General features: G+C 41.3%; 4 protein-coding genes and 1 pseudogene across 4 annotated transcripts; all 5 read right to left on the bottom strand.

The window, feature by feature from the left end:
* Positions 1 to 6,865: 6,865 nt before the first annotated feature.
* LOC135624854 (cytochrome P450 710A11-like) lies at positions 6,866 to 9,229 on the bottom strand. The gene is made up of 2 exons (XM_065128878.1): positions 9,095 to 9,229; positions 6,866 to 8,895 (listed from the first exon to the last, which is right to left on the bottom strand). Exon 2 carries the CDS (start codon positions 8,577 to 8,579, stop codon positions 7,014 to 7,016), a length of 1,566 nt encoding a protein of 521 aa, XP_064984950.1. The 5' UTR covers positions 8,580 to 8,895; positions 9,095 to 9,229; the 3' UTR covers positions 6,866 to 7,013.
* LOC135587021 (mannosyl-oligosaccharide 1,2-alpha-mannosidase MNS3-like) lies at positions 8,956 to 20,005 on the bottom strand. The gene is made up of 11 exons (XM_065128877.1): positions 19,674 to 20,005; positions 18,014 to 18,972; positions 17,017 to 17,275; positions 14,978 to 15,175; positions 14,706 to 14,854; positions 13,181 to 14,605; positions 12,951 to 13,009; positions 12,811 to 12,871; positions 10,384 to 10,489; positions 9,659 to 9,750; positions 8,956 to 9,247 (listed from the first exon to the last, which is right to left on the bottom strand). Exons 1-6 carry the CDS (start codon positions 19,725 to 19,727, stop codon positions 14,347 to 14,349), a joined length of 1,878 nt encoding a protein of 625 aa, XP_064984949.1. The 5' UTR covers positions 19,728 to 20,005; the 3' UTR covers positions 8,956 to 9,247; positions 9,659 to 9,750; positions 10,384 to 10,489; positions 12,811 to 12,871; positions 12,951 to 13,009; positions 13,181 to 14,346.
* LOC135624855 (prefoldin subunit 6-like) lies at positions 10,203 to 13,496 on the bottom strand. Its single transcript, XM_065128879.1, has 5 exons — positions 13,365 to 13,496; positions 13,181 to 13,251; positions 12,951 to 13,075; positions 12,811 to 12,871; positions 10,203 to 10,489 (listed from the first exon to the last, which is right to left on the bottom strand). The coding sequence occupies exons 1-5, from the start codon at positions 13,444 to 13,446 to the stop codon at positions 10,433 to 10,435; spliced, it is 396 nt and encodes a 131-aa protein (XP_064984951.1). The 5' UTR covers positions 13,447 to 13,496; the 3' UTR covers positions 10,203 to 10,432.
* Positions 20,006 to 22,672: 2,667 nt separating the features above from the next.
* LOC135624530 (uncharacterized) lies at positions 22,673 to 24,824 on the bottom strand. The gene is made up of 3 exons (XM_065128243.1): positions 24,253 to 24,824; positions 23,704 to 23,820; positions 22,673 to 23,111 (listed from the first exon to the last, which is right to left on the bottom strand). The coding sequence occupies exons 1-3, from the start codon at positions 24,766 to 24,768 to the stop codon at positions 22,878 to 22,880; spliced, it is 867 nt and encodes a 288-aa protein (XP_064984315.1). The 5' UTR covers positions 24,769 to 24,824; the 3' UTR covers positions 22,673 to 22,877.
* A 537-nt stretch (positions 24,825 to 25,361) lies between these two features.
* Positions 25,362 to 26,072, bottom strand: LOC135625729 (large ribosomal subunit protein uL24y-like; annotated as a pseudogene).
* Positions 26,073 to 27,759: the final 1,687 nt, after the last annotated feature.

Genomic DNA, 27,759 nt, shown 5'->3' with positions numbered 1-27,759 from the left:
AAAAAATTTCCAATAGAGAGGGTTATTTCCCTCTTCAAAAAAAAAATGATGAATTTAAGTTTTTAGCATGTCTAGACTGTCAGTTGATCATCTTATTCCCTTTCGAGAACACATCTTATAATCCCACCAATATCATCGTAACTTTGTATTAGAGATAGATGAACAATCTCTTGCATACTACCATCAGGTATTTTGGTCATTTCATATGCTAAAACGAATCCAATTACCACGCCCTCTATATTCACCATAATCCGATTGCCAAAAGGACACAGACAAAGTGACGAAGCTAAGAACAGTGCTCGAGATACTTAGGAGCAACAGCATAAAGACGATATAGAAAGGGCTTCCTCATCCTCATCCTCATCCTAACAAGTCTATTTGCGAGAGGGAGGTGATGGTACAAAAGTTTCTAGCAAAATATCTTAATTCATGGTATTAAGGATAGCTTTCACAAACGATGCCACCAATCCCTCGATCGATTGAATTGCTCAGGTTAGAGAGGAGGAAAGAACAAGCAAATTTTGTTGTAACAATCATATTCACATCAGGAGATTCTCAAAACGAGCTCCTACCCCGAAATATCAATCAACCATCGAAGCTGACCAACATAGACAAACGTAGATGATGTAAAATGTCAACAAATTTCGTAAAATCACAGCGGAGTTTCTCGGTTAACTCCATGTAATCGCAGCACATACTCTCCCAGCCTATAATACAAAGCATGCCTGCCATGCCCTTAACCTCGCGTTTGGACGTCAGATGGAGCACGGTGACATCTCCGTTTCTTGCCGCCACAAGAAGCCAACAAAAGGAACAGATAGGTTCTTCTCACGGAGGCGGTCATGAGGAAAAGCCTCGAACACCTTCCGCAGCTGACCGAGCCATCCCTCAGGAATGGAGAACGACAGCATGTCTTCCCTTCGAGCTTTGGTGAACTATGAGTTTCCAAATCATGACATTTGCATTCATTCATTCTTTTCCTGAGCATATTATTAGTGTATGAAGCCGTGTTCATTGCCACAATGGACCATACACTTGCTCCGTTAAGCTCTCCCCGCAGTAGTAGAAACCAGCGTAATCTCTGGCCTCTCCGTAACAAAGCGTAGTATCCTCTGCCTCCATATAATACCAATCGGGCAGCAGGTCATGGCAAGCCGAGTTGGCCACCGCGTCCATCTCGGCCCAATCAAATGGGTCCTCAACTTGATGCGTCCCCGATCTCAACCCCTCGTGGCTATCCAGATCGGATAGTATGTCCTCCAAACCCCCGTCACTGGGCCCGGTGGTCGATTCCCCGTCGTCGATCATGACCACGTCGCCATGGCCGATCTCCGCTTCCAGAGATCGAATCACGCCGTAGAGCTGGTCCTCGTCGGCGCAGGACGACTCCAGCATCTCCATGAGAAGCGCGTCGTCGATATCAGGGACGTCGACCCCCTCGACGTCGAGTTCCTGCGGTGTGCACTTCCAGCTCTCACTTGAAACGGAAGCCATCATGCTCACCACCAGGAAGAAAAAGGCAAAAGCCGAAGCACACGGAGGTTGGAACTTCTGGTGACGATCGAGTCATGCTGCTGCTGACTTTATATAGCGCAGACTGGGACGTAATTTACATCGCTTCACCCCTACACTTTCTGCTCATACGCACCTAATATTCCTGATGAACTGTACGGAAAAGGTGGAAGAAAGATTAGTTGAAGCCACTAGAGTAGCAGCGGTGGGATTGGACTTGGGAGCTGAGCACATGTGACTCGGCGGGGGTGGCGGGGGGCAAACAGCGGACAAGGGAAGACGGGGAAGCCATGGATAATAGTGCATGATTGACCAAAGGAGCTGTCACCCATGGGAGAGAGGCATTAGACAAAACAGGATCTGGGCATTAAAGGAGGGCGTATGGTGGAAGGTTAGTGTTCGAGGCTTTGAGGATTTGGTTTGTGTGGCTGGCCATGTTCTGACTTCAAGAAAGGGCCATCGCGCACATGGCCATGTTGGTGAGTGCCCGTGTGGGGTTCCAACTTGGATTTGAATCCAAAAAGTAGATCCAAAGATTTCTCTCTCTCTCTCTCTCCTTTTTCTTTTTTGCTTGTAAATCCAACTAATATTGTTTGTGCTTCAGATCAACACTGCACACAAAAATGAATCCAGATGTGATGAGTATGATTCTTCTGGCCACATGGGAAACATGTTGACATTTTTTTACGCATTCTTCTTCACTTGATGCAAAATAATTTGATGCGAATTAAGATATGTGGCTTTATTAGCTGTAGTGGGTGCATGAAGCATCCACCACACAATATGGCATTCTCCCCTATCCCATCTCAGATGCCAAATGCTGTCAATCGGTATCGTGGGGTTGGGTTGCACAAAAAGAGAAGGTGGCCGTAAGTTCTCGGACATCAACTTAATAATGCTCGTGGTCGGAATCAAATCAAATCAAGTGTTAGCGGCGGTGGGATTCCCGTCGACCGGTCTCGTCGGTGCTCGTCGTTCGAAAGTGTGATGGGTTGGCATTGGAGACCTAAATTACGCCTACTTGCTCGAATCATTGCTGTGGCTAAATCATTGTTGGATGCTGCTCGATTCTATTACAGCAAATTGGGTGTCTTGTCACGTAAAAAGTTAACAATGTGTGGTTTATTTCAAAGAAGATTTGGTACAGTTTAGTTTATACGATAAATTAAAAGTTGAGTCAATGTCTTCAACAGATATATGGTTGTCTCCAAATAATATTGTCACGTAACACTTAGCTGGATGAAATAACCACTAAGAGATGAATCTCTGAATGGACAAAGGTCGATTCAGATCCAATCGATCCTAAGAAAGCCATATAATGTCTATCCAATTTCTGTTCATTTATCAGCAGTTAATAATAATAATAATAATAATAATAATAATAATTTACAAAGGATGATCTATCTCATGAAATGAACATGAGCCATTTTACACTAAGTTTTGGATACAATTACTTCCATAGTAAAAGCCGAGAATGTGGTGCATCTCTTTCGAATTTAACTATGGTCGTAGTGCATTGAATTCATGATATGATAATATCTAATCCACTTAATCTTATGCTGAGGTATCGATTGTGTGATATTAAGATGTTAGCTATGTGATAATGAGGTGTCAGTCATGTAATAATGAGATATCGATCATGTGATACTGAGTTGTTAGCAATGTGACGATGAGATATCAACCATGTAGCGATGAGATATTGACCACATGACGGTGAGGTGTCGGAATGACTCTTATTGACCTGCTAACATTGAAGCAGACCAAGGCCAATTAAGCTACGCATGTTGTTAAAATGTACTACTAGCCAATTTGATCGTGCGGGTTATCGAGATGCACCGAATCGCATGTGTTGCTTACACTAGATGATCGATTCAATCACACGTGTGGCTCTTTTTATGACAGTTTTTCTCTTAAGGTGTCATCGGTGCCTTTGCTTTCGAATAAGCATAAAGCACATCTCAATAACACGGATAATCGAATCAACCGAAAGCATGTCTCAATGACACGTGTGGTGAAAGTGGCCCAAAATGTATCGTATTGATACTTGTAGTAGAATTGGCCCGATACGCATCTCAACAACATACACATATAAATCGACCCAAAATATAATTTGATGACACTCACGGCTTCAATAACGTATAGGGTTAAATCGACCCAAAGTACATCTTGATGACACATGTGGTCTAATCGGCCCAAACCGCATCTCAATGGCATGCATGACCAAATCAGTTTGACTTGCATCTCAACGATGAGCATAGTAGAATTGACCCATAGCGTCTGTTTGATGTCATGCATAGCCTAATCATGCCCAAGACCCAGTGTAAAGGCAAACAGAGCCAAAATAACCAAATGTACAATAACTCATGAGTTACATTAGTATCAATAGGCCAATAAGGGCTATCTTCTGACTCAATTTTACTATACTTAACGAGCTAAGAAATGAAAGGCAAGTAATATAAGGATAGACATGTGTCTAACACCTTAACGTCATATGGTTGATATTTAGTATCACATGACTGACACCTCAGTACGAGACTAAGTAGACTAGATGTTATTATATCCCAAATTCAATATACCACGATCGTATTTAAGTCCAAAAGAAACATTATTTTTTTCATAACCAATGTCTATTGAAAAATACATTTATTCGAAGCTCACTAAAAAAGGGCTTGTAAGGTGTGTTATATAAGATAAATATCTCTTTCGAAAGTATAAGTTAAATCCTCCGAATCTATACTAATTCAAGCAGATGCCCTCGACATAGTTTTACAAGTTTAGTAAACCAAAGTCGTGGACTAAAATCAAGCTTGAGACAAGTGCAGAAGAAGAATCCGACCGATTCTAAGTCAGCATTCGATTCAAACAATAAAAAAAATTAATTTAATTATTTTAATACATTATTTGAAGTAGATAAATTATCATATTATTTAGTCGGATGGGGCGCAAAACGATTGGGTTCCTCGATGAGCCATTTAATCAGCATAGATGTTTATTAGCTAGCTTTTATAATTATCGAATGGTAGACCCACGCGTAGCTATCGTTGTGCCTTAATTAAATTGGATGATTACTAAACTATGAAGAGTTCCTCCAATGAACACCTCAAACTTAGAAAATCACTATAAAAAACTGCATAGAAACTTGTGACAACACCTCAAATTGGAACCCTTTATTAATATTATTATTATTATTATTTTTGTATCTTGCAAACAGTCCACAATGATAATGGTGCCTTGGTATTATTTTTAGCATGGTGTTCAGATTACATAAGTCGAACCCACATGACAAAGATGATTGGTATAAGAAGCTTCGAATGCAATAAACATTCAAGATATCGTGCATTGGATGTGTTGAGCTTCTGCTCTTCCTTTCCTTATCTTACGATCAAAGGATATGCGATGGTATTAAAAGCAACAATGGATCCGAAGGAGTTGTTTGAGGTGGCATGTGAAAGCCAGCCTACCTTCGTCCAATTCACGGCTTTGGATCGATCTTCCCAACACGCTGACTTCCACGAAGGTCTCTTTAAGATATGCTTGGCAAACCATCATCCTTGGTCATGAAGATACTATGCACATAATTTGATCGTACACTTCACTAAAAGAAAGAGCAAAAAGGTATTGGTCACATTTATAATGACGTGCTTGGAAGTGCATCTTGTACTCATTCGTAATAGCAACTTTGTGCTCTGAGCTAAACTATTCACAAGTTGAAATGTAGATCTAACGAAAAAGAAAGACATCTCTCGATGCACTCAACCGAAGAACAAAAAAAAAAGGAGTAATCGTTACCACATAAAAAAGGGCAACCAAACATCATTACAATTATAATAATGGAATTTATTATGCTCTAATGGCGAGCGCGGGTCACTGGATTAAACTAAACATTGATTATTCTTTTTTTAAGGAATATGATGTAAGATAATTCGGTCTTCTTTTCACAATCGATACTGGGTTTTAACGATCAAGTGGGGTTTCCCACCGGTGATCCTTTTCAACTTTTGTCGTATCGACATTGAGGTTCACGACGAACTTGAGTTATCGAAGTCTTTTATGGAGTTTCAAAATTTTTATATTTTTCTAAAGACAATCGATATGCGAAGTAGCTGACTAACTTTGTATTTTCTTTTCTTTCTTTTTGAGTGCTGATGTTGTAATTGTCTAATTTCCTAATAGAAAGTAATTTTCTTTTCAAAATAAAAGAATGCATATTTTTAAATATTATATTACATGGATCAGTAAAAAAAAAAGATTCATCATAATCGAAAAGGATGAACAAACTTAAGTTTACTCAACAAGCGAGGAGGCTCTCCTAAAATGGCATATAAGGATGGATATCAATTTACCTGATCTTAAATAGGGAATGTTTAATATCGATTAACTAATAGTTTATAAAATTTAATAAATGTTTCATGTTTAAGCATAAAAAATTACAAATTAGATTGGTGCATCATGAGTATTACTAGCATGCAAGTAGAACCATAGAAATCATAGTTCGATATTACTAGCTAGTGATATTCACGATTTGATTTTCTTTGATAGTAAAAAAAATAAAAATAAAATGATGCCAGTCATTCTCCTCTAAAATACTACAACACTAATCCAATTATCAATGGCTCTCCGAAAAGAAGATATATTAAGAGTATCAATTATCTTTCAGTAAGAAAATGCAGGATACTTAAAAAAATGTTTCAACTTGCGGAAACATAAGAATTGGATATAGGCTTCATTTGCCCCTTCCATGAACGAAAGGTGCTAAACGAAATCTATCGAAGATGCAATCCAAGTCTAATGCATATTCTATGATTCTGTATACAGTCCTTCCAAAATCATCTATCCCACTGTAACATTTCATCTCAACCATTCAATTTTTCTAAATCAATAATAAATAAATAAATAAAAACTTTTTCATCACTTTAAAGGTCTCTGTTAGTCTATCCGATAAAAAAATTTATCGTAAGATCGTGAACTCAAATCTCATCTTATTACATCGTATTATTGCCAATAATTGCAACTGCCCACTCGAACTGCAACTATCGACATTAAGCCAAGCAAGTGCTATTATTATTTAGCTTAGGGAAATATATGGCAGAAAAAATGTGCCAACGCCGACATTGTTTGGGCTTTGAATTGTGATTCGCGGCAAACCAAGTGTTCCATGGCGGCAATGTCGAACACAAACGTATGCATCATATATATATATATATATATATATATATATATTGATTGCACTCTTTTTATTTGCCAAGGGTACGTACATGGATATATACGAGCGTTGACCAAACAGAATGAGGAATCTAAAGCCCAATCAATAACGAACAGATGATGCGCAGTTGGAGGACCCAACGACCCAACGAACAATAAATTTCCTGTGGATTTGAGATATCGAGAAATACAGAAAAGAGAGGAGGAGAAGAAGAAAATAAATAAATCGAGAGCGGACCACCCACCACCGGACACGAGGCACGAGGAGCAAAGGACGTGAGGAAACTGTGAAAGCCAGCTCACGAGGAGGAAGAGGACGAAGGGGAGATGCGATCGCAGGTGCGCTTGGCGAGGTGGACGAGGCCGTCGTCCTTGGGGACGATGGTGGGGACGTAGGCGATGTCGTCGCAGCCCGGGGTTCGGTGGCGGCGGAAGTCGACGAGGGAGGTGAAGAGGGCGATGAAGAGGACGAGGTGGTTGATGGCGTAGCGCTGGCCCACGCACTGGTGGGGCCCGGCGCCGAAGGCCAGGAAGTGGCGCTTCTGCACCTCCCGGTCCTCCGAGAAGAACCGGTCCGGATCGAACCGCTCCGCCGCCGCGAACCCCTGGAACGACGACTCGTATGCCGACGGGAACACGATGGCCCCCTTGGGCACCGTGTACCAGTCCGTCAGAGGGAACGCCTCCCCCGCGATGTGGGGCACCATCGTCGCCGGTGGCCGGAACCGCACCACCTCCCGCGCCACAGCCTCCGTGTACCGCATCTCCCGCAGCTGCTCCGCGGTGATGGGCTGCCCGGACCAACTCGGCGTTCGTAGCACGGCCGCCACCTCCGCTCGAACCCGGGCCAGCACGTCCGGGTGCGCGTCGAGGAGCGTCACGGCCCACAGGAGCGACGACGTCGACGCGTCCTGCGCGGCGAAGAGGAAGTCGAACAGGTGGCCTCCGATCTCGACGTCGCCGGACTCTGGCGGCGGCTGGGCCCCGGAGGCCGCGGCCTCCTCGATCTCGCGCAGTGTGTCCTGCATCCAGAAGTCGACGAGGCAGGTGGGCTCGGCGCCGGTGCGCATCCGCTCCTTGCTCTGCGCGACGCAGCCGGAGAGGGTGCGGACGAGGCGGGACACGGCGAGACGGGCGCGGCGGAAGGCGAAGCCCGGGAGGTCGAAGGGGATGGCCATCAGACCCACGTTGAAGAGGTTATAGTCCCGGTTGAACTGCTGGCGGGCGGACGCGGTGAGGTACGGCCCCGCAAACGCGGTCTGCGAGGTCTCGAGGTTGAGGTCACGGCAGAGGAGCCGAAGCGCGATGGGCTGCGACTTCGACGCTGACGCCTGGTCGAGCCATTTCTGCAGGTAAGTGATGATGACGCGCTGCTGGACGGCGACGTAGGTGGACAGGGCGCGGGGAGTGAAGTTGGGGGCGATGCGGCGGCGGAGCTCCTTGTGCTGCTCGTCGAACATGTAGATGAGGTTGTGGTCGCCGAAGAGCCTCTTGCCGAAGGGGTGGCCGATGAGGTGGAAGGCGTCGGGGCGTACGTTGGCGAAGACCTTGTGGGACAGCTCGGTGGAGCGGACGAAGACGATGAAGCGGCCGACGAGGAAGTTGGCGGAGACGCCGAGGCCGGAGGCGCGGGCGAGGGCGGCCTGCCGGTCCCAGAAGCGGGTGGGGTTCAAGATCATGGGAAGCGCGCTGCCGAGGAAGGGCACCACGAAGGTGGGGCCAGGAAGGGGCCCCTTCTTACGGAGGTAAGAGAGCTGCTCCAGTAGCACCACCAGGGCTACGGCGCAGAGAAGGTAAGGCCCGGCGGCGGCCACCGCGCTGATAATGCTCGCGCCGTCCAAACCCAACCACCCGGAGGAATCCATGTATGCCAGCCACGAACGAATGCTTGTCGTCGGAGGGGTTGGCGTATGATGGATGGAATCTACGCGTGCATTCAGAGGGCTGCCATCATATTTTAAAGCCGCAGGTAGAAGAGGAGAGCGCAGAGGGGAATAGAGACGGGCGCCGGAAGACCCAATGAGCTTTTCCTCTGCATGCTTGGAAGTGACGGAGGACTGCCAGCAAGATCAATCATTCTCTTTCCTTATCTCTGGACCTTTCCCTCTCTCTCTTCTCAATTCCTTCGTCTTCCCCTGTTTTTTATTTCACATTTTTCTTCCTTCTTAATGTTCTTCTTACCTACAAGTCAGTCGTCATTCAGTAAATATATCATCATCATCCAGTCAGCAAGCCTAGTGAAGGATGGAAGAGCTAATTAACGACAATACGACGACAAATACAGTATCGTGCTTACGGCAATTTGGATGCCAAAGAGACTGTTTTGGTCGAAAACACGAGAATAAGACTGAAAATGGACAGAAGCAATAGATTTGCTTACGGCATGAGCATGGACGGCGGGTGGGAGGATCTACCCATTCGCCAATCCTAATTCCGTGCTTCGCGTGTCTCTCGTCTCTTTCTGGCCCGGGAATCAGGGGCAGAAATTGGTCCGCTACTTCTTGGCGAGCCAACATTTGTATGGCTTTATTTCCTACATAAATTTGTGATCAGAATTCGAGTTTCTACACACAATTCTTGGCAGGTAAAAAGTTGAGGAAATGCACAATTCTTGCTTGTGAACAGATCAAATTAGCATAAATGCTACAAGAGCTTGGGGGCTTATATATATATGGGACCATCAAATTGATCAATCAACAATGGTAAGATTTGGGACAACATGACGACTTTGTCACAAATAATAAAAGGAATCCACATAATAATACATAAACAAGCCCGGCCAACAAAGCAAAGCGAAAATAGATGAAATGTACACGACACTTCCATAAACAAAGGTTTAACAGTAGTTAGATGATGATATCATGGTCCTTTTTATTCAGGTGCATCTTCTATGATTTGTTTGATAGGAACCAATAATTGGGTTTAGAGAATCATTTGACAGTACCTGAACTCATAATCCTCCTCTGTTGGTTGATCGGTGAGGTGGTGGCAGCCCCATCACAGCAACTGTTCTGACAATTGTGCGACACCTGCATACTATTAAGCAACCTCGCTGGCTAACACAATAAACAATGGCACAAAAGGATTATAAATTCCACCAAGTAAGCTAAATATTTAATCAGTGGAAAATGTTAAAATGGTCAAGTCACAGTTAGATGGATGATTAGACGACTTGGCTGCCCCATTCCCCACAAATGACTATCGGTTGATGGCTACGGCATCAATAGACTATCAGTTGTACAACCATTAGGATTTGGAGAAGAAATATATGTCTTATTTTGAAGAGAAAGCATCAAATAATTACGAGGCAGGCAAATTTAAGAAACGCTAAATTGTATTTGATGAAAGAAAAAGAAAATCTGAGACATGAAGATCATAAATATGCAAATGATGATAAACATGATCAACCGTGTCCGAGATCAAGCTCCTCTTCACTTCCACTGCTTCCTTCCCAAAGTTCAATATCATCTTCCATAGCCATGCTCCAATAAAATGAGAACTCTGGCCAATATTTACTAAATGTGCTATGGTTCACTTTTGGGCATCTTATCATCTTCCAAGAGACAAACATCACAATACAAATAATCACACAAACACAACACTCCATCCTGAAAACTTCTTCATTAACATGGTAAGAAAATTTTCACTGGGAAAAGCATCGAGGAATACCACTGGATGAATGCAAGTAGAATGACTGGACAGTCCTGACAAAATGAAGCTAGGATTTGGATTTTCCAGCCTGCAGAGTTTGAATCTTCTGTTGTAATTGTAAGACCTGCAAAATAAATTGATACAATGTTAAAAAGGAAAGTAAGCAATCTAGAAGCTTCAGACGATACAAAGTCATAAATAATCTGATATTGAGGGCAATTCTGAGAAAGCAAACACCATCAGTTTGGTTCAGCTTAGTGAACTATGACTTAAAAACTACTGCCTCACAAGGGTGCTATTTTCACAGGAGTTTCTTGACCTGCCTCACAATTCAATTAACACCTCTGTGTATCCTGATCGTTCAGTGTCTAGAAATGACTAAGACTTGCTTATGAACAGCTCAAGTAAACTTCAGGAGCCAAGTTCTCCTGGAAGCATAAGAAGCGGACTTCAAAGTTGAAGCCCTCTTTCTTTGAGAAGAAGGTTTAGTGCAAATGCCAAACAAAAACCTGCATTGAAAACTTATACTACCAGGCATTTGCATAGTATATAGTAGATATATATCAATGATCAAAGGCGTCATCTTGTTACTAATTATGAATAAGTATGTCAATGATCAAAGGTGTCATCTTGTTACTAATTATGAATAAGTATGTTTCCAGCAGCAGATCTGAGTTCCTTGCTTATCCAGCAAAATTATATACCAAGAAACAAGGAATCTCGACAAGGTATCTTCATCCAAGGGATCGTCTTAGAAGACATGCAAGATCTAATTAGCAGGTAACCTCAATATGCCCAGAGGTACCCTCTTCAGAATTTGTGGTTCAGAAGCTTTGCAGGAATCATTATTTCTGACAATTGGAATCATGACTCCTAATATTAGATTGGCAATTTCCATGAAGTACAGCACCAATTCATTTCTCTGTATCCTACAGAAAGAATTCAAAACTTTTCTGCTTCTCATATAATCTACTGATTGCATATGTTTGTTGAAGCCTGCTAAGCTCGCTTCAAGCTACATAACCCTGGATATGCCAACCCAAATGCTTCACTGTCATTCTTTGTCATCACCTTTACCACTGTAGGCTGTAGTTCTCAAGCTTTTTCTCAAGAAAATGAATGATAAATGAAAAAAGGGACAAAAAGTAACTCCTGTATAGATGCACAACATATATGTTTCAGACAACAATGAAGATAACATTAAGCTGGATTTTGCACCGCCTAATTACAATCATCTAAAAGCATTAAGACCTGGCTGCATGGTTTTAAGAAGGCTTCATTAAATACACTCATAACCCTAAAGCTTTCTTTAACCTAACTGAGTGCATGCCCCTGATCTATCCTCTGAATCTCGTAACTCTGTAAGTCCTCTTTATAAAATTTAATTATCTGATCTTAAAAATATCATGCCTCCATATATCTTCCAATCAAAACCCAGCGTACAAACCTTAACCAAACTTGTACATTTAGAGTCAGAATATACAATGTGGGATCTATACCAACATTATCCATTCCAAAATTAACTTCAAATTCCAAAGTGGCATTTGTTGCTCTCATGAGTTGCAATTAACAACCTTAAGAGTTATAACAACTTCACATTGATCAAAATTTTGACATCTGTGCTTCTTGTATATTGAAGGCTTTAGACCATAAATCTCTAAAGAATGCCTACCGAGTGAATGCTGGTATAATTTGATATTTGTCTTAATATTATCACAAGACTGATACCTAAATTTACTACTATACTCTTGGATTAAAAAGATTATTTGTAGCATATTACATAATGTCCATCCTTTACCCTTCTAGGCCAATGATAAGTAGTTGCTATTAAGCTGATGGTACACATTAATGATATAACACACTGACTCACAAGAGGCAAAAGTTCCTAAAATCTGCCCATGGATGGACTCTCCGGCCATTACTTTTATTTATAAACATTCTATTGCTAAATACAGTCCTTTGCTAGTATGTTTTATTCAAAAAGCATAAACTCAATTTTTATGTTTTTCAAAAAGAAAAATATGGTTTCAATGTTTTCCAATTAATGCAACATAATCATCTAGATTATGTGTGAAATGGGAACATAGAAGACTAAATCAATTATCTCAAATAGTTTAAGAGACTGCATCATATTAACACCTTAGACAAAAGAAGCAGACATGTAGCAATAGAATGAGCTGATGCTTCTGAACTATTGCATCACAGTAACTCCTGAACCATTGTAAGCTACGCTTCTACAATTAGAATGAGCTCATAATTTACAATATTCTTAGGTGCTCATTTTCTATGAGGTTTTAAGTTATTCTGATGCGAGTAATATTGTATTTGTCAAGCAGAAGCAATAATCCCATCAACAACCTTCTCCAAGTAGAGAAAGTACATTTGTTAATGTAAATCAACTACAAGCACTACGAAACAAAAGATTTAGAGGGAATTGTCTCTAACCGATTCCTTCTTGCTGTTCTGCTTGTCTTCTGAATCCTGAAGTGTCCCATCGAGCCGCTTACTGACACCAACAACAAAAAGTAAGCAAGTCCAAATCTAACGATAATGAAACGATTCGGGAAAAAGAGAGTGAATCTCACAGTTCAACCGAGATGTATTCGATCCTTTTGCGCACGTTGGCGTTAGCCTCCGCTATATCCTGCTTCACGAGCACAGGTCCGATCAGCTTGTACACGTTGGAATTCTCATTCAATAGTTCCAATTCCTTACACCATCACCACCAATCCGATGTTTAAGCAAAACGGACAAAAACGAAACCCTCAGATGACCGAAGTAAAACAAAATACGATTGGGAAAGGGGAAAGAAGACCGTGAGGACAAGTTCGTTCTCGCCGAGCTGGATGGTGTACTGCTTCCGGACTTGGTGATTCTTGGCGATGTCTGTAGCGGAGAATGGAAGCACAGGTGAGGCGTAGAACGCGAGAGAAGGGATCAAAAAGGGAGATAACACACACACACGCACTCACAGAGCGCGTGTGTGTGTGCGTGCGCGCCTTTTTGGATCTTGCTGAGGGCGTTGGCCTGACTCTCGAGATCCTGCTGGAGTTCCCTGACGGCCGCCGGAGATGAAGCCATGGAGATAGAAACTGACTCGCTTTCGCCACCGGTAAAGAGTCGAGACTCGAGAGGACCTCGGCTAAATAACACGGACGACGCTGGAGTCGCTCCTGGTGTTCCTCATGCTATAACTTTGAGATTCGTGAGACTGGCGATTTGTATATAAAGATCCGTATTCGAAGATTCGGCCCAATCCAAGGCCCAAAAGTGAAAAGAAAAGAAAAAAAAGACAAGAACAGCCCCATCACCTATTTATTTAACACCGGCCACATACCTAATTCGACAAAAAAAATCCAATATTTTACTTAACACCAATGTAAATATGTTTCGTATCATAAATTCATTAGGATGGTAACTCTTTTGCAAGTATGACTAACCTGAGATAAGAAAAAAAATTGTCATCCAATTACAGACAACCAAATGTTATACTGAAACCTTCTATTATTAAAATCAAGCATCATTTCTCTTAGTCACCACAGTACCCCCCAATGTACCAATATATAGCCAAAAGGGAAACTCACTTGGCTAAAGAACATAACATGGTGTATTTTCCAATTAAATTATGTCTTCACCTTGAACAATAACCATAAATCAAAAGCATCCGACTAGTAGTTGGGCATGAACATCTAAAAACAAAACAATTCCTAACAGGACAACTCTGAACATTTACAGAGGGCAATTTTGGCCTTAGAACCCTCCTTCAGCCGATACTTGGTGTATAAAGAGATTCGACGTTGGAACTCATGCTACATCTTTACAGAGCCTGCTACATCTTTACAGTGCCAGAAGTTGCATAAACCCTGCATCCAAAGTTGTTCATCTTGGGAATGCACAAGGTAGCATTTGAGTTTCTTCAAGCCCCAGTAACTCGAAGTTCCTCAAGCTTGTGTTCTCAAATTGTAATCAGTTGCTGGAGTTCTAGGCTGAATATTTTGACCAAATAATTGGAAGAGGATGGGCCTCTGTGTTGAATACGAATTTATCTAAAGGAATAACATTCTCGTCTCCAAACAACAAATATAGATACTTCAAGGTTTCACCTAAAAAGAATGTCTCCATTTTGTCTCGTCTAGGAGGAGGAATTAGTGTGACATCATCAAGAGATGTGTACCCACCAGAATCTACCTTCGTATATTTTTCAAAGGCCTCAAAGATCTGCCAACCCCATTCTCGGTATCTGTCAACGTCACAGATGTCAAAGCCATGTTTGAGACAAGAAGGAATATGAACTTGAAACATCTGAAAGCAAGTGACAACCCAAAACCTGTAAATCTTACTTTGGATCTTCGGTTACACGATGCAACACAAACAATGATTCCACTGTTTCAGGGCGCAAAAGATTGTGGCGATCATTGTGTTTGATTATTATGTCATCTATATACTCAGAGCTTTTGTTACCACCATCAAGACCCCCTTCAGAATCACCCTGATTCAAAAATAAACATTCAATCAACAAGATGCAGTTTCAGATGTAGGCATTGCTAACTAAAACATGTGTGAGTATAATATATATATATATATATACCCTCAAGTTTAACAAGTAGCTCACCTCAATATGGAAATAAGCAATTTCAGGAGCAAGACCCGTAGAAGTGATAGCATACATTTCAAAGCATGTTTTTGCTAGATCTTCAGCAAGCTTCAAATTCTCCAAGTCATCTGGGGTCAACAAGTTTCTTTCAATAGCTTTCTTCTTCGTGATACCTTTTGTTGCACCAAGGGCTAGGGTTCCTGGTAGGAAACAGACCTTCAAAAGGAAGAATAATACATCACAGATTAACTAGGCATTTTCCTGATTTGTAAAGTAATGGGCAAGGAAATCATATAAAAAGCCTACAGAAAGCTATAAGAATTCAAAAATAGAGAAATGAGATTCTTCATTTCATTGAATTCATATCAAGCAGAATTTAGTATGATCAAACAAGTGCAACAGCTAGAGAATTTCTGGGCTGCTCCAATGTGTACATAAGAACCACATAGAACAAGTAGATCAAAGTTTTTAGTACCAATAATTTAGTATAAAAGTTGAAGGAAATCTTTATCAATCTGCTGAAGACATGTTCATTTGGAAGAAGTGGTACAGATGACTAGAAAGCCTGTTACCTTAAAGACAAAAACGATGACTGGTTGTGTTTTTTTCCAATGTTATACACAATTACACATATAAATATGAAAAGCTACCATACATCACACATAAATGCAGATATGCTATTTCAGATAGTTCCACTCATTTCTTTAAACATATTGGGTTCTGTATATTCCAGTTAAAATCAATCAACTAAACCAATATATGACCACAAATAATGATATGAACAAACGGATGGTAAATAATGAAATCAACAATTTTATCTGCAGCAGTGCAAAGCTACCCAACTTGAAGCAAGAAAATTGGCTTAACATGCACAGTTTCTAAAGACTATAAAGGCATACAACAATCTGCTAATTTGCACTTCCTAAAGTGGTGTATTGTTATCTGCTAAATTGTTGCTTGTTGAAAGAAACCCATGGTTGTCCATTTTTTTTTCAATAAGTTACATATCAGGTAGCTTAATGAATATCTTAACTGAACTGCACAAACAGACTAACATTTTAGTGATTCTTTTTTTGCTAGAACAGCATTTTCTGACTTTCTCAGTTAATGAAGGACAACTGTAGCCAAATCAGACTATTATGCTTGATTTTTCAGTCATACATGAGCTTCATGGAAGACAAAATTCTTCATTTCCAATCGGCATTTACACAACTACCCTAAAGAACATAGGAAAGCTTGACAATTACAAAAGGAGTCGGGCCTTTCTAAATCATAAATAAAATGACTTTCTATTGCATATCCACATCATAGAATAACAGGTCCAATCTCAATGATTAAAGCATGAGAGCTTCAGCAACAGGATCTCAAGTGGATCTTCCACCCAACATTTAGTTGCCTAATACCTTAATGTTCTACATTGTATAACAAGAAGCCTTTTAAAAAACATCTCTGTAATCATGTGACCATCTTCTTGTTCTTCTATCACATTTAGAGGACCATCTGAAGTCAGACATCAGGAAAGTTTCCATCACACAATTACATGTATATAAAGAAGATTATACCACTCATCTACCTTATCTAGAAAAATATAATATTGAAAAAAATATATCAGGCCAATCTACATTTTTTTTTCGGGAGAACAGAGTAACAAAGTTGTTAGGAATTAAAACTTTTTCATGGATGCCCAAAATCAAGTCTAACCATCCAACATCCTGTAAAAATTGACTTAAGAAATACCGATAGGTGTGCCAGACTATGTTGCAAAATATTTTTCTTTTTAATAATATTTTCATCTTGAAATTTATAAAAACTAGCATTAAATCTTTTAATATGGAGACAAGCTTGTTGCAGTAACAAAAATATATACCCTAAGGAAGTTAATTAAAGTTTAATACTTAAGTTCTTAACACATTTTACCAAATGGTTTATATTCAAACTACGGTGTACCTGCAATACTGTACCAATATAATCAAGTCAAACAGTGTATCACACGTGCTTGAAGAAAGATGAGTTTATTATCAATGTCAAGGCAAGAACATGCAAATACATCACCATACCAGGTGATCCATTTTAGGACTGAAAGAACCATTAGATCCATGAGGCAGCTCCCCAACAAAAACCAATCCTCTGGGAATGGACTTCCGAACAAGAAGGTGCCTCACCCCTCTCATTGCTTCTTCATACATCTGATACAAATAGTTTAGCTGATTGCCACTATTCTTTTGCTGAATCCAAACTTTAATCAAGTATTCATAGTAGCTATCACCACGAGATCCCAGCCGAATGTTCTCTCCGTTAAACTGACCTGAGTGAGGGCTGTGGTCACAAGAATGAATAGTGATGTTCTCTCATAAATTACATATATTTCCAGAAGTCATCTAGCTATTAGAGAAAAAAATGACAAGAATAAATTTTATTTGACAAGAAAACATAGTAACTAAAATATTTTGGCAGTTTATGATTGATAATTATCCTTACATCATGAAACAGAAACTCTCATGGAAAATGTCAAAGATGATCAACACAACAATGGAGTAAGAATATTTCAAATGTCATCTTCTTGTTTGGATTATCCAATAATGGAGTAAAAAATTGCAAATGCAGTTTAAAAGTCATTGAGTGCATAGAAAAGCAGAATAACTAATATAGATATAAAAAAGAAAGACAAGCAAGTCATGAATCAAAGTTGACTATGATAAATTTAGTAGTCCGAAAAGAAAGTGTAAAGAATTTTCAAATAAAATGACAATAGTTGTAGGACTTCTTAATAACTAAAAATAATCATTTTTGGTGCTCATACATCATTCCACTGGGATACAAAAATGAATTTGGATTAATAGAATCTGATCCACCATTCACCCCTAAGCAAGCAGCACAAGCTAGTAAATGGATTCTAAATGTTGCTAATAGCTGGAGTAGCATATATAGCATACATATCTGAATAAGTTCTAAACAATGGTGTAGCTTGTCAAAATGAGAAATATCAAATAGGACTTCTGACAAAGAAAATAAATCCACAGGAAACCATCAAGCTTAAAAGACAGTTGTTTGTACCTGATATGGATGGGCACCAGTCCTTCCACCTTGGGAAGAGACCTAATATGTTCCAACACCTTCATTGCCTTTGAACGATACTTGGGATCACCAGAAATTTCACTTAGGTAGTTAAACTCAAGTTGCAAGGTCGAAACTTCAGCGGTACTGCTTAAGCCATCGGGAGCTGGATGAGCAGAATGATCATGGAGAACAACATCACTGAAAGGAATTGATGTTGGACTTGAAGCGAAGGCAGATAACAGCCTGTCAGCTAAGGTCTTTGCCAACTCCAGAAAGATTTCTGATTTAACACCTTTAAGAGTCATAGGTATTCCACTATCACTTATGGTACCCTTATCTCCCCGACTTAAATGATAAGCACTGAGAAGCCCACCTAATACACGTATTGTTGTCTCAAACAAGTTAACCTGCCCTTTCTTTTCAATTCTTTCCACAAGTTGTTTTTCTATCCATGGTACTGCTTCATAAACAATTTCATCAGCACCCATTATAATGGCTGTATCCAAGGAATCTACTATGGTGGCACCTAGACCTCCCAAACCATCAGTGCCTCTTTGACTCAATGGCATAAGCTCATCATAACCCATTGCATGGTTTTTGTACCCAGACCAAGCATGAACAAATGCCTCTTTGACTTTTTGTTTCCTTGAAAACCAATGCAGCCTCTGTTCTTCAAGACTAGAACTAACATTTTGGGCTTCATCAGGAGGAAGTTGTGGAGGAAGCCTTGGAGGTTTTCTCCAAATTTTGTCTATTATACTAACACCTTCCTTGACATATTTATGTCCTACATTTGCAGCACTATTCAAATGTATGTTAGATGCAGAATGGTCAGAACTTTTATGTGTTATCAAGTATGTCAAACCAAGGATCATCAACAGCATTAAAAATTTTCCTGTGCTACAGCCTCTGCAGCAATATCTGATATGGCTAGTGACCAGTGCTTGAGTAATCACCTACAAAGAAAGAAAAATAAAGGTACATACTCTTAGTCAGTGGTTGTCAACATCATCTATAAACTAGCCACATCATTTACGATTATTATGCAGTACAAACTTTTGAGCACGATACAAGTTCAACATCATAGTCATACATTTAGTTTAGTAGCATGAACGAGTGATCGTTGAAATCATATGCACAGATAGTGGGAGAGAAACAAGGCAAACTATTAACTAATACACAGAGTCTACAACATAGAAAGAAACAAAGACCTCAACCAAAAGTTATTCCTTCAGGTTCTTATACTACACAGATACCAAAATCTTTCCTGTGCATACACAACTTGGGAGAAAAAAAACGATAAACTGGGTACACTGATTTGTCTGAAAAAATCTTAGGAGAAGTACTCTGATGAAAGATTCCGTATTTTCACCAAACAAACGATTCAAAAATTTTGAGTGGGATGAAATTTCATCTAACCTAGCCATAGCATAACGAGTAACTAAAAGTTTCGGAAACCACGATGCGGTCTCAGCAATGTAACAAATTCTCAAGCCGAAGTCCTACTAGAAATCCAACAAAAGAAAACTGTGATTCGAAGCTAAATTGGTAAATTGCATACGCCAAACATCATTATTTGAGCCGCCAGGTCGCAGAAAAAGAAGAACCTAATATAATGAGATCAAACGAAAACAGAGGATCTTGTGCGGCGAAGCACCTTGAGAGGGGATCGGCGGCGGAACTTGGCGTTGTCGTAGTGAATATCTTGCATGGAGTGAGGCAAAGTTGTAGATGGCTTAACAGGCAGAGGTCAATTAGGGTTCAATCTGACTTCTTGCCTCTCCGATGGCGATATCGAGGGAGAGAAATGAGGCGGCAGAAGTAAGAAGCAGAGAAATGAGGATGACCGTGGACGTGCGTTGGAGTTGGGGGCCCTCGTTGGTCTCGATTCGGGTACCGTACTCGTGGACAACCATCCTATTGGACGCCGATCCGCCGAAACTGCTGTGGCGATCAGAGTTTGCGATTCTGGGGTCCACTGTGGCTTCCATTCAGAAATGGTGTATAAGAAACGAAGCGGAAACTGTTGCACGAGTAAATTTGTTCATGTGCTGCTAAGAAGCGAATCGTTCCACGACTTTACTCCCGACAGGCTTGTCTGCGCGCCACGCCATCGTGGCTGGCGTGGGGCGCTTTTGTAGACGTTAGCCAACACCATGTGTTCGGAGGTGGGCCGTGCCTTAAATCGAGGCGTTGACCAATTTTGTGGCGATGGGAATACGCCCCCATCGAGAACCAACTAATTTACCCCAATGCTTCCGATAAAGATGTAGGATTTAGCACTCATTTCACGTTAATAGCGTTTTACATGCACACATTTCACGTTGTTAGCGTTTTACATGACTTCAATATTTGATACTATCAAATTATTAGAAGTCAACAGGCATAGGAGTAGAGAATTGATGAGCTGTTAGTGCTATAATCTGGAGCTAAAAGTTTATAAGATGTTGATCATCTTCGAATTAGATGGAGCTCAATCTCTTTTTATACTACTTTCTCGGTAAATAACTTTTTGCCTGCACTATTTGGTTAAGGTCAGAGGGTTAAACTAGCCGTTAAATATTTAACTCGATCACTTTCTGAGTTACTTCAGTTAATTCTTATAAGATTATGGTATAAGTAGTGTAATTATTAAACAAGACTAAGTGCCGCCATTAATATGCCATCAATTCAATGTTACAAGAATTATGTACAGAAGGCATTGAATCCAAGAGAGACCCTTTAAACTACTGTATTTCAACTCACGTTTTCTATTATTTGTCTTCCTCGTTAATGTTTTGATAAATGTGGATAGAGGCTTCGTTAGCAACTACGTCAGCGTCGACATAGAGCCTCACGACTAATATGGTGCATCGCATTAACGTGGCATCTCGGACTCGGGTGGGATGATCGTCTGTCCCACATTGTTCGAGGTCGTACGAGATGGCGCCGCATGGTACAAAGTCGCTCCAGAAAGTTCGGAACGACGTCCCGCGACACGGATCCATGCAGGTCGATTGGCGCTTGCACAAGAGGTACAAGCCATCGCCCAAGGAGTCAATCATCATTAACCGATCACGTACGACCGACCCTCATTCGTAGGTATAAAAGCCAACCCCCCGATCGACGTTAGGGGAGGCGCTTCGAACATTCGACCCCTTTATCTGCACAAAACTAACTTAAGCTTTAAAGGGGTTGAGTCGAAAAATCTCCCTCTCAACCTCGACCAGTGTGCGGGAACCCGACAACGAAGAAGTAGGCCACTCGTCACGAGAGAAGATCACATTCGGGAGATGAGTATCAAAATCAACTTGACCCGACGCTCGCTTCCACCACCCGAGCAACTACGTTGGCAACCTTGCGTATCCGGGATCGGACCAAGCCATGCTGACACCTTGACCACGGTATAAGGATTTACTAATATTTTGGCGCTAGAAGAAGAGCTCGATATTGCAGGAGCATCCAACGATAATTAATCCCAAAGCCCACCCTAGTGAAGAACCCCCCTAGTCCACCCCGCCTACAAGCTCGGTGGGCAACCACCAGCTATTCCCTGGACGACGATGCCATGACCCATATGCCAGATTGCTACTGGTGCCTGTTCAACGACCTCGAGTTTTCCCTCGACCACTAGTTGTTTCACCCGAGGCATTGCTCAATCTTGCCAAGTAGGTGCAAGCTTTGGCGGGAATGATGCATGTAGTCGCACCGCTCATCTGGCAACTCGTACAGCTGGCAGCTCCCTCGCTGTCGACCGCACCAACATCCCCTCGAGGGGCCGGAGTCGAAAAAGATCGTCTTCAAGACACCGGCGGGGCTCTCGAGATCGTTCCCAGTTTCAGCCTTCGAAGAGGAAGAGGAGCAGAAAGAGTAGTATGGTGATGTTGATGGTAAGTGAGCTCAGGATGGCCACTGTAGTTTACGGAGATAAAGAATTCCATAATGAGTTTCTTATTATAAATAAGAATAAAATGCAGTGAGTTTATAATAGATAATTTCTTAAACATTATATCTAAATATCTAAAAATGATATAGTTACATAATACTTACTATATATATCATAATAAGTGTACAAATAATTAATCTTAATAATAATTTATATTATTATTTAATAATTTTTTATTTAAAACATTTGTCTTATGATACACCAAATTAAAAATTTTACATATAATAAAGACTTTATGAAATCATCATGAGGTCGTGTGATCAAAATTTATTTTTACCATTTATCCTTCATAAAAAAATAAACAAGGAGAAAAATACTTGAACTCAATCAGAAATAAAATTTTCTTCGTATGCCTATGGTTTTAAATTTAATTAGGGATTATTTTAATAAATAATTTTGGTGATTACAGCTTACTACTTATTTAAAAGAATAAGTGTAATCCTTCGGTAAACTATTATTACTTAACATTATCAACAATGTCAATGATATTTGGATCAAGATTAATATTATAATTAAATTATTCGAATTGTGAAAAATGACAATTAAAACTGAGACATTAGCAAGTTTTATTCATTTTAATAATGTTAAGCAATAGTTTACCGAAGGATATTTGATCGGATGCTTCTCCTTTTTGGATTGGTTCATGTTGTCAGCTATATGAGCAACTTTATTGTGACAATAGGAATTTGTTTATTTCAATTCTTATCGGAAAAGGTCTTAATAAATGATGATGGAATGAAAAGTAGACTTATATTGCAGCAGCAGCTACAAAGAAAACAGTCGAACAAGAAGAACATCGAGCACATAGTTCAGAATTGATCTGAAGGTAAAGAAACAGAAGAACCAAACACGTAATTTCCTCGGGACAATAAGAATCGAGGTTTCCTAAGCAGTAGGGATAAGAAGAGGGAAGTCCATGCGTTGACCGTAAGCTGTTCATGAAGCACGATAAGCAGAACGTGTGCTCGGCTGCTGCTTCGGTGCATCTTTCTCATCAGCATTTGGCATCTCCCCGAAGCCTTCTTCTAACTCTTTGTACTTGTTCCACGACCCCTTCGCCCTAGTGACCAAGTCCTCCATCGATTCTTTCAACTCCGTCGTCGTCGTCGTCATCATCGTCCTGGCTGTTGATGTCATCTTCTCCACCGTCAGCGTGAAGCAGATAATAGCCTACAGCCACAGAATAGAATATGTGATGGTTACTGCAAAATGCTGGTACTTTCGATTGATCAGTGTCTCATGTAAGACGATAAGCGAGTTCGCCGACAAATTAGACTCTTCCATGAGAAAAGGAGGCCTCGGGTCATGCTCAACGGCAGCCTCGTGGACGTACCGGCAGACCTCTAGTTTCTGCATTGAGTTCATCGACGTTAGAAGTGTACCCAACTATCTACAGGGAGAGTACGTAGCAGCCTTTTTGACATGAAAATAAAGACTTCAACGAGGATGCTGAAGCTGATCGAGTGTCGTGATGTGTGCTGTGAGTTGCATTCACAGCAAAAACCCTAGATTCACACTCCTAAAATCATTAGATCATTGGATCAATATTTGTCGAGAGGATCTCACGGACAAGAAAAGTAGGTTTCAGTCAGACTAAAATCTAAACGGCCGAGACACCAGCTTAATAGGTAGAATCTCTGTTCCTTGCTATCTCATGGATTTAAACTGCGCTCTCTCTTTTGTTACGAACCCTAGATCGCTTGAAAACGAAGGAACAACAAATGATTATAAGCTTGGACAAAATGTGTAGAGAACTGGTTACCATCTCCATGAGCATTTTCCGTAACAGCATTCCTGCTTCGTACTTTTCCAGTTCTTGGAACCAATCTTTGGAGAACAAACGAGATTTTCTTTGTTCTTTCTCGGTGGAAGAGAGATCCTGCAACCAGTGACATGAAATCATTTCCATCAGTGATGGAACGAGACTATACGTGTACATCAAAATGTTAGATAATCTATAAGGGAATTTGTGTGTAGCATATTTGTCCCCTCAAATTTAACATAGTCTATCCATTCCTCTAATAACTATATATATCATTTATGCATGTCGACTATGCTATCGATATGAGTTGGCCAGTTACGTCGCATAATATTTTAGAGGAAAGAGATGTCGCTTGGGACAGGTTTGAATGCTTCTGATCAAGTCCAAATTAATGGAAGGTGTCAGCTAGCTTAGGTTATACGAGAGATAGAGAGGAAGAAGACGGTGGTTTGTATGCATACGGACTGCATCAGGTTGAGTCGACGAATCCAAGCATAGCCATGAAAGTAACAACATCGATGGCCTTCCTCCCGAAGGAAGAGACTCTACCTTCTTCCCGAATAGAATTTGCTGCACCGCCTCGCGCGTATTCTGCAAGTTGGTTTTCTCCGACTGAGCTTGATTACCGAGTTTGTTGCCTTCAGTGTTCATCGTGCCCTTTCCGCCGCCTCCTGACGGTCCTTCGTTGTGCGCTGTCCATGACGTGCACCACTTCACCGCAGCGTCAGGTGCAGGGCGCGTCAAGCAGACAGAACCCAAGGCGCAAGCGACGACGAAAGCTGCGCCTGCGCCAACCGCCGCCACCCTCGGCCATGTCCGTCCTCCAGCGCGGCCTTTTCTTCCTTCGTCTTTTTCCGGCGTCGGCGGCCGCGGCGGCTGAGCATGGGAGCAAGATACCCTATAATGGCGGGGAAAGCTGAGGTGGCCAACCGGGGAAAGGTTGGTCGTGGGGTGGAATGGGAGGCAGCCCGGCCTTTTGAATGGAGTAACGAGGGCGGCACGGAGGCAGAAGACGGCTTCCATGAGTCGCAGAGGTGAGTCACCGTGTCTATGGGCTTTCAACATGGCAATAGGAATTGGTGGAGGAGAGAATGACGATTTCTTGTTGTTAGACGCTTCTTTTCGAGTCTTTTAGCAAGGGATCGTATTCAATGGTGTCCTTTCGCTGAGACCCCAAGTAAGGTACCTGCGTGCACGAATGACTCTGCTCTTTGCTGCTCGCGACGGTGACTCAGACATCGAGAAGATGTGGAGGGACGGTGACTCAGACATCGAGAAGCACGTGACTAAACACTTCCCAGGCCTTCTAATGTTGGGCTTCTGAAACCATCCTTGGGCCTTAATAGAGTATACAATGTCCCACTAAGATCCTTGATACATATCTCCTCCCATTAATTTTTTTTAATATTCATAATATCAAACCGGCACAGATATGAATGTTAGTTAAAATATAAAAATAATAATGGATAATATATTAACGATCGATCGAGACATCAGCGTGATGGGTCATTAATGGGTAGTCGCGACAGTGGTTGAACCCTTCGGATTACCCCCAGAAGCAAGAAAGTGTCGGAAGCGGGAAGGAGAACGCCGAAAAAGGTCACCTCCTTCCACGGACTCCAAACCCTCCTCTCTTTTCTCTCTTCTTTCTGTCGGAATTATGATTCCCTTCCGTTAGTTCGCGAATTCTTTTTCCAAGGCTTGCCTCGATGTGAGTTCGAGAACCCTTCTCCGGACCTTCTTCCGCGGTTTTTCGTTTCGTTTTCTTTGGGATCGTTCTTGAGGTTTGTTTTTGCTGCATTGGTCTTTTCGTTCAAGACTTCCTTGCAGGATCTCAACGACAAGAACATCTCATCGGCCGATCCTTGATCGTATCGATGAGATCGGTTGTCCTCCTGTAGAGACGGGGCACCGGCAACGGCCTCCTCGGCCGAGAACTTGCCATGGGCCTTGCGGTACTTGTCGAGCTTAAGCTTGGTGATGACGACCTTGCAGAGGTTGATGTTGACTTTTACGGTGGTGCCGTTCACCTTCTCCCGGGTAATGCGCTCGACGTGGATGACCCACTTCCGGCGATACACCTGCACGATCTTGCCGTCTCGGCCCTTGTGGGTCCCCCGCCGCCACCTGCACCTCTTCGTCCTTGCGCACCGGGACCGACCGCGCGTTGTACTTGTTACCCCGTCGGCCGAGAGAAGCGCGCTCATCAGCACGCGCCGGACGCTCGAAGGAGCAGTGAAGTGCTCTTTCCGGCACTTCCACCGGGAGCCTGACACACGCGGGTTGTACTTCATCGTGGCCGGCGGCTGCGGCGAGCGGCGGAGGCCCTTTTTTCGCATTGTTTGGGATTATCTTTTGTGGTTGAGGATGCGGGTATGTCTCTCTTGCTTTTTGTCTGTACTCACAAGGTAACACATTTTTATTTACATACGCATATTTTGTCATCTACGTTTCCTGGAATTAGTTTACAAGTATGATTTGATGGAAGCGGAGATGAGTACCTGGCATGATATAGGTGATTTTTTAATCATACATAATGTGCAAGTTAAGGTAGCAATTCGACATATAAAAAAATAAAATTGATTGTTTATGAAACTAATAAAACATGTTGTAAGAAGCATCGATACATTAGAGAACTGTGATCTTAGATTGTTTCATCGATTTAAATGACTGGACATGATTTCGAAATCTTTAGATGAAAGTACAGTGAAGTTTGATATATTATTTTTCTAACACTGAAAGTGGGTAACACTTAGATTGATTTATAAAGGTATGAAAGGTTTATTCAAGTGTATTATTATCAATTTAAGCTGAAATATTTTGACCAATGATTTAAGTCAAATGAGGTTGATAGACTTATATCCTATGAGACCAAATCGTGACATTTTTTTCATGGGTATGTTAGAATGTTTTATATAGTTTTTTTTTTCATTTCTAGGCTTTCAAATGTTGCAGATCATATTTAACAATGTTGATATTCAATTTGAAACCTCCATTACTGATTTTGGATGATGGGATCGAGGCTTTAATACCCTTGATGGACTTCAAGCTTAACACTCTAGATATCCAAATGTTTGTACGTGCATGCTATACCATTGCCTTCTAATCTTCTAATATTTCAATTCCCTGATTTTGTCCTGGTTGATTGAAATATAATTCTTGCAGCTTTCTATTGGTAGCAAGTAGTTTTGTTTATGTGAATCAACTTTGTGGGTTTGATCTTTGTGATATTTGGTGTTCTGTTACTCATTGTTAGTCTTTAATGAATTATGTGATCGAACTAATTTCTGTTCTTTTAGCTACTTTTTTTTTTTGAGAGAAAGAAAAAGGTAGATTAGCTTAACATCAGTTCGTGCAAAACATCAGGAGGTGAATTACCTCTCCAAAAAACATCAACTGTATGTTTAGTCGCAAATCTAGCCAACTTATGTGCAGTGTGGTTAGTGTTTCTAGGAACAAAATTCCATCCAGTGACCTCAACAGCTTTTGCATGGTAAAAGGTATATTGGCATAAGTTCCGTGGATGCTAAGGGATGCGAGATGGGTCAGAGAGTATGTTGACAAGATTATGAGAATCTGATTGGACCTGTATGTGTGAGAAGCCTTCCTGATAGGCTTTGAGAAGTCCCTCTTTAAAGCTCCGGCATTCAGCTCTGATTGGGCTGCTTGCCTTATGGGTGGAACAACTAGCAAGTTGTGTTTCCTTGCATGTGCTCAAGGATGAAGCCAGCTCCTGCATTCGGAGATTTAACCTTGTATGAACCATCACAGTTAAGGATGCACAGAGTGTTGTTAGTCATTTCCCATGTTAAGAGTAGTCAGTTTCCTTGTTGAAGCCCTCAGAAATTCTGGGAGGGCAGGGTTCTTGGTTAAGCATTTCTGCTCAAGCTCGTTCAACTTTTACATCCGAGTTCCTGATGACCTATACCCACCACTTCTAAAGCTTTCAAGATTTGGTACTTTTACATCTTGCTTCAAATGTAGAACATTCTTGTCATGCTTGTTGCAAAAGTCTGCATGCTAAAACCTTTATAATGATGTAAGTGCTATTGTTCA

The sequence above is a fragment of the Musa acuminata genome, chromosome BXJ2-10 (genome assembly GCF_036884655.1).
Source record: "Musa acuminata AAA Group cultivar baxijiao chromosome BXJ2-10, Cavendish_Baxijiao_AAA, whole genome shotgun sequence".
Classification (NCBI taxonomy): Eukaryota; Viridiplantae; Streptophyta; class Magnoliopsida; order Zingiberales; family Musaceae; genus Musa; species Musa acuminata.
The sequence above is the reverse complement of the archived record's forward strand: the minus strand, read 5'-3'. Positions and strand labels throughout refer to the sequence as shown.

Excerpts from the sequence above, each read along its gene's own strand:
- LOC135624854 (XM_065128878.1), bottom strand. The coding sequence starts at position 8,579 with ATGGATTCCTCCGGGTGGTTGGGTTTGGACGGCGCGAGCATTATCAGC.
- LOC135624855 (XM_065128879.1), bottom strand. The coding sequence starts at position 13,446 with ATGGCTTCATCTCCGGCGGCCGTCAGGGAACTCCAGCAGGATCTCGAG. Across the intron at positions 13,252-13,364 it reads CCTCAGCAAGATCCAAAAAG|ACATCGCCAAGAATCACCAA; the intron begins GCGCGCACGCAC and ends TCTCCGCTACAG. Across the intron at positions 10,490-12,810 it reads AGAACAGCAAGAAGGAATCG|GTCTTACAATTACAACAGAA; the intron begins GTTAGAGACAAT and ends TTTATTTTGCAG.
- LOC135587021 (XM_065128877.1), bottom strand. The coding sequence starts at position 19,727 with ATGCAAGATATTCACTACGACAACGCCAAGTTCCGCCGCCGATCCCCT. Across the intron at positions 15,176-17,016 it reads GTCCTAAAATGGATCACCTG|GTCTGTTTCCTACCAGGAAC; the intron begins GTATGGTGATGT and ends TTCCTTTTGAAG. Across the intron at positions 14,606-14,705 it reads CGTGTAACCGAAGATCCAAA|ATACCGAGAATGGGGTTGGC; the intron begins GTAAGATTTACA and ends TGACGTTGACAG.
- LOC135624530 (XM_065128243.1), bottom strand. The coding sequence starts at position 24,768 with ATGTTGAAAGCCCATAGACACGGTGACTCACCTCTGCGACTCATGGAA. Across the intron at positions 23,821-24,252 it reads AAATTCTATTCGGGAAGAAG|GATCTCTCTTCCACCGAGAA; the intron begins GTAGAGTCTCTT and ends CACTGGTTGCAG. Across the intron at positions 23,112-23,703 it reads GGAAAATGCTCATGGAGATG|GCTATTATCTGCTTCACGCT; the intron begins GTAACCAGTTCT and ends CTGTGGCTGTAG.